The 6,000-nt window shown below is 59.0% G+C and overlaps 2 protein-coding genes across 2 annotated transcripts; both read right to left on the minus strand.

Annotated features, from left to right (window-relative positions):
* Positions 1-1,497: 1,497 nt before the first annotated feature.
* Positions 1,498-2,989, minus strand: BXZ73DRAFT_43962 (reductase AKOR2; the record flags this gene model as incomplete). The annotated part of the gene is made up of 10 exons (XM_048019247.1): positions 1,498-1,623; positions 1,691-1,928; positions 1,990-2,043; positions 2,145-2,289; positions 2,340-2,376; positions 2,438-2,516; positions 2,564-2,642; positions 2,703-2,739; positions 2,798-2,871; positions 2,935-2,989. 10 exons carry the CDS (start codon positions 2,987-2,989, stop codon positions 1,498-1,500), a joined length of 924 nt encoding a protein of 307 aa, XP_047879803.1.
* Positions 2,990-4,238: 1,249 nt separating this feature from the next.
* On the minus strand, positions 4,239-6,000 carry BXZ73DRAFT_88999 (NAD-P-binding protein; the record flags this gene model as incomplete). Its single annotated transcript, XM_048025136.1, has 4 exons — positions 4,239-4,664; positions 4,721-4,865; positions 4,924-5,204; positions 5,989-6,000. 4 exons carry the CDS (start codon positions 5,998-6,000, stop codon positions 4,239-4,241), a joined length of 864 nt encoding a protein of 287 aa, XP_047879804.1.

Raw genomic sequence — 6,000 nt, forward strand, 5'->3', positions numbered from 1 at the left:
TGCGTTGGGTTGAAAGAGAGAGAGCGCAGTCGAGGGGGGAGTTGTGCGCGAGGGGCAGATGAAACAGTGCGCTGCGCAAGAGAGGGAGGGAGTCGGGGGTTTCCGATGCATATGCTGAGGAACAGCTCTCGGATTGAAACAAGTTGCATGGTATTCGACGACTCGGGCCATACTTTGTCTGTCTACCACACGCAGTCATGCCCCTCAGCGATCCCTTTGGTGTGTGTGCATTTATTCGGTGGCAATTGTACTGTTTAAAGGATCCCCTCTCCCTTCGATTTCAATCCACACCCGGCCGATCTCTGCGCCCGAGCAAACCTTCTACGACCTTGTGTAGATCAGCCGCCGATGTGACGCCAGAGAACCCCCAAGACTGAGAGGGTGAGGGAATATGCCTGGGTGCGGGGTGTAGATCGGCAAATGCTGGATCAACAAGTTCCACGTGAGTTCAAACGTTCAAGTTTACCTCCCGGAGGATGAACCTATGGTACACAAACTATAAATTTTCAGCGGGTGCAACGGACAGGTAGTGGAGTTGGTAAGAGCGTCGGAGTGATCACCCGTACGTTAGTTCGACTCCGTTTCCTGTCCGTAGACTTTTATTTAGCTCCCCCTCTCCGGCGTCTGTCAAAGCCACGTTCTTGTGTCCTTTAAGCACCTCCTATTCCCCTGACATGCGTTGAGTGAACGGTACCACACAGGCTATTTACACGATCGACTGCCACTGGAGAAATAGAGTGTCTCTTATGTAGTAGCCGAAAAACCCATCCTCTGTCGTCTGTGCATCAAGTACATTCGCTTTCTCGCTCCCCTGATTAATCCACGCTGCTGGCAAGGAAACCTATGATCGCACTCTCGAGTCTCGTGAGGCTCTTTTCCAAGGCTCCCTAGCAACGGTCCATTTGCCTATCGTCGGTCGACACTCTGGCCGAAATGCTAGCTATGCATTCACTCCCTTCTATACTTAGCGCCCACTCTCCGCTCAGTCTCCGACCCGACGGCCATTCCATCAAATCCGTTTTCCACGGAAGGCCCGGTTGTATACTGGCTTGGGAAAGCGAGTAGGGGATCGCGATTTGGCCATTTGAATTGTGTCTTTGGGGTGATGATGCCGTGCATGGTGTTCTCCATAAATGCGAAAGGCGGATATCTGAAGCACGCCGGGTGAGAATTGGGGGTGTCGTCGTGTCGATGTGTGACTAACGAGGCAAGAAATATGAGACGGACGCTTTTAACAGTGCAACGCAGTCTTCAAGCAGAGCATAGTCTGATTTGCTGGTATAGGCTTGCGAGTCCGAAGTCGGACGCGCGGCAATGATCTCCCTCCTGACCGGGCGCGCCTACTAACCCCACCTGTGAGTCGAGGTATCCTCTCCGTGTTCAGTAAAGCGTCTTATTCCGATGACAAGATCGCACTTGAAGACTTAATACGAGTATCGTACACCACCTTTCGGCGAGGCTCATGACCATCTGGTAATGATGTTACACGCACTGTCATCACCATCCGAGCTGCTCATACGTCCACCCCCACACCTTCCCTTCCTTATTCGCCGCGTTACACAGCCGTCTGCCCTGATCAAGCGCGCTCACCCGCTTCACGTCTTCCGCATCCAACTTGGGAAGCTACACCCCAGCACAGGCCGTCGGTCAGGACGCGAGACCAGCAGCAGAGGCTCGAATAGCGACGCACGTTGATGTTGTCCTTCTGGCGCTGCTCGTTCGCGCTCTTCGGCACGACCGCGACGCCGCGCGCGACGTGCCACGCGAGCACGATCTGCCCGCCCGAGACCCCGTACTTCGCCGCGAGCTCGAGGATCGTCGGGTCCTTCCGGACGGTGTCGTAGCCAGTGGGCGTGTACGCGGTGAGGACGATGCCTTTGGCGTCGCAGTAGTCCTTCAGGTCCTGCTGGATCAGGTACGGGTGCATCCTGCGTAGAGTGCAGACCGGGGGTGAGCGCACGACCACCACGCGACGAGCTGGAGACGCACTCGACCTGGTTCACCGCCGGCACGATCTGGGCGGTCTCGAACACCTTCTCGAGGCTAGGAACGCGTCAGTCAGAACCACAGCACAGCTCCCCGCGCGCCGGCGCGCCGCGGCCGTGTTGGCGCGCACCGCACACACAAGGGGGGAGGAGACGCACTTCTTGATGGAGAAGTTGCTGACCCCGATCGCCTTCGCGCGCCCGCTCGCGTGGATCTTCTCGATATGCGCCCAGGACTCGTTGAAGATCGGGGTGTCGTAGCAGATGAGGTTTCCCGTCGCGTCCAGCGCATCGCTCCCGTCCGCTGTGGGTGCGGCGTGAGCGAGGGTCGCGCGGGATCATGAGAACGCGCACGAGTATATTTCGCGGTTTGCGGCCAGTGCAGCAGCAGCTAAACCGAGACCCCAGACACCTCAGCGCCAGTACCAGACGACGGAAGGAGCGACGCTCACCAGGTCGACATAGTCCAGACCCAATTTCTTGAGCGAGTCCTCGAAGTACTCTTCGACGAAAACGCCTTGGTGCTGGTTGCTGCGCCACGTCAGATCTTGGCCACCGCGGCGGACAGAGGGACGCACTGGAGCTTTGTGGTGACCCAGATCTGATCGCGCGGGATGCCAGACTTCCTGATCGCCTCGCCCGTAGCCTTCTCCGTATCTGCGCGCCGCCCGCATCACTTCTCCCCTCACGCGCGTGATAGAGAAAGGGTGCACTCACGGTAGGCCCAAGCGGTGTCGATCAAGCGGTACCCCGACTGGTAGAACGCACATAGTGGGCACCTCGCATACAAGACGTCGACGCAGAGAACGCACCTGCAGCGCCATGAGCATGAACGTCCACGCGTTTTCGCGCTCCTCCGTCGTGTGTCCGCCCCATCCGCCGAGCCCTGCCAAGCCATGGCCTCAGCGAACGGCGATCTGCCCGATCTCCCGACCGCCCGAGTGCGCACCTACGGCGGGCATCATCGCGCCCGTGTTCAGCTTGAAAAGGGGCACGCTCGACATGCTTGCGTTATCTAGAGGTCTGTGTGCGGGCGAACTGTGTGGAAGGCGGAGAGTCCAGGCGCGAGAACGAGAGGCGACGAGGGTATGTATATGCGCGGGAGCGCGACGCTGCAGCTGACGTCAGGCTGCGATAGCGACATAGAGACCGGCGGGACCGTCTTACCAAGCACGTCTTCCGTGGATCCCGCCTGGTGTTGCTGGCTTCCTAGCCAGGTCGGTGGTGGGTGGTGACGGAACAAAAGGTGGGCCGTCGAGCCGTCGAGCCGCTCAGACACATCCCATGACTGCGGTGCCGGGCAACTTCCCTATCGGCACCCAACGATTCGAGTGTGTTGACCACTGGAGCGTCGTAGAATAGATCTCAGAAGGTCGGGGGAGTGGTCACCTTGATGGGGAACCGCCCACTCGCAGCATACAGACAGCGTCGATGTGGTGTAAAGCAGCAGCCAGCGCACCGCCGACTGACTTCTTCTGCTCGGGGGCTGCAGTCTGACGATTCACCCAGTCCAAATTACGGAGACGGCACCCATGCTGACAGCGTCGAGAGAGGGTAGATGGGAGGGCACCACCGATAGATTAGCAGATGGAGCATGTGGTGGTAAGGAGGAGAGCTCACCGTATGATAGGCGCCCAATACCCCAGCTCCCAAACTTCCAAGCTCCGTCGTCAATAAATCAAGCCGTCTTACTCGCATGGACTCTTCTGAGGCAAACATGTGTGGATCAAGTCACCTCACTGTGTTCGTGCCTGCAGCCGGGCAAAATCCATCCATCCAGTCAAGGTTGGAAACAATGAGATGGATACATTAATTCCATGCAGCGGAATCCGGATACAACATCGGATGGCAGAATTATAGGGGGATAGAGTATGTGAGATACGTGGCCCAGGCCGACGATCCATGAGACTTGGAAGGCAGTCAAGTGCTACAGATGGGATGCGGGTGCGTATGCGAGAGGAGACGGGATCCGGGGCGGAAATGCGGAGTCAGTACAGCATGGCGTAACTCAGTGTCCGTGAGAGGAGATATGCAGAGCGGAAGCATGATGGATGAGGGGCATGTGTGAGATGATGAACGAACAGAGCGAGGCGACAGCAGAATGCGGACGGGGATGGGGACGGGGAGCGAGCGGGAGACATACGGATGCGGCGATGGGACGGGCGTGGATGGGCATACTTATGGATAAATAACGTCCGAGCTCGTCGCGAGCGAGCTCAAGGCAAGAAGAGAAGCGTCCGACCCGGCGCGCGCTCAGCACGCCTCGAAGTCGAGGTCCGTCGCGACGTCCTCCCACGCGTTCATCGTGTCCAGCAGCCGCTGCGTCTTCGCCCGCACGTCCACGTACGCGTCGCGCCCGAGCACGAGCCACAGCGGCCACTCGCGGCCCTGCGCGCGGCCCTCGCCCTTGACGACGTCGACGACGAGCTCCATCGCGCGCGCGGGGTCGCCGGACTCGTGGCCCGCGATGCTCGCGAAGCGCTCCATGCCCGCGTTGCGCGCGGCGTCGTAGGCGGGGATGTGGGTGTTGATCGTGGCCGGGTACGCGTGCACGCCCTCGGTGCGGAAGGCGCCGGGGGCGACGATGAGGACGCGCACGCCGAAGGGACGGAGCTCGGTCGCGTAGGTTTCGCCAATCGCGTGAAGGGCGGCTTTCGACGCGGCGTAGGGGCCGCTGGGCTGTGGAGGGACGAGGTTAGCGGATGGACAGGGGTGTGCGGGAGAAGAAGACGCACCGAAGCCTCTGCGCGCCACGCGGAGCGGGAGCCGATCATGACAACAGTGCCAGCGCGGCGTTCACGCATATGCGGAAGGACGGCGTTGGTGACGTTGAGCACACCGAAAATGTTGGTTTGGAACTGAGTGAGCGCGGCGAGGGCCCTACAAGCAGCCAGTCAGCACCTCCCACACGGACGTCGTGAAGCGAGTGGTTACTCACCCTCCTTCTTCGAGGATGGCCTTAACGCCGTAGCCGGCGTTGTTGACGACGACGTCTATCCGACCCCAGGCGCCAAGGGCCTCCTTGACGCGCTGCTGGATGACTTCGTTCGGGTCCGAGATGTCGAGTTGCACGAGCCTCAGGCGCGTGCGATCGGGGTTGGGGAATACAGTTGCAAGCTTCTCGACGTTGCGGGCAGTCGCAATAACGCAGTCTCCACGAGCGAGAACGCTGGCAACGAGACGCTTTCCGAAGCCGGAAGAAGTACCTGTGGACGCGCACTAGGGATCGACTACATACCCTGTTGTTACTTACAAAACTTATTATGTACGTTACTTACACTGTAAGTAACGCGTTAGTTACATGGGGCTCGAAGGGGTGGTGTAACATATGTAACAAGTGGATAAGCGCCTGTTCTTGAAAGGGCTGTCGGGACGCGGATATCATGTGAGACTTCCGAGTCAACACGAGGCTTCCCACTGCCCAGGGCTTCCGGTCACCAGAACATCATGTCGATGACCCAGATTGACCCTCCGGTGGCGTGCCACGGGTAACATCCACCTCATCCTCTTGCAGTCTCAATGATCTTCATATACGCGGTTACTGGTGCCTCTCGCGGCATCGGCCTCAAATTTGTTGTGCAACTTGTACGTTGATAGTCCTGTCGTATATAAATTCCCTAGCATTAACATATCGTGTCTCCAGGCATCCATACCCGCAAACTCCGTGTTCGCCGTCCGCAACCTCGGTGCACCTCCAGGACACGATGAAGCAGCACGGCTTCAGTAACGTCCACATTTTTGAAGGCAATATTGGCGACTTCGCTGACACGTCCTTGTCCAGCGTGCCAGGAAAGAAGTCGCCGAGAAGACCGGCGGAGGCCTTGACTGCCTCATCCACAACGCCATGCGCCGCTCTCCTCCTGTCATCTTCACCGACTTCCTCAACATCCCCGACATGGCCGAGTTCGATGCCAGCCTCGCCCACGCCGTACGCCTCCGTGCCCCTCCCCTCCAGTCTCGCACTGACCGCCCCCATGGCAGTTCCAAATCATGGCCTCGGCACGATCCACTCCAT

This window comes from Epithele typhae (assembly GCF_022376455.1).
Source record: "Epithele typhae strain CBS 203.58 chromosome Unknown BXZ73scaffold_12, whole genome shotgun sequence".
In the NCBI taxonomy this organism is placed as follows: Eukaryota; Fungi; Basidiomycota; class Agaricomycetes; order Polyporales; family Epitheliaceae; genus Epithele; species Epithele typhae.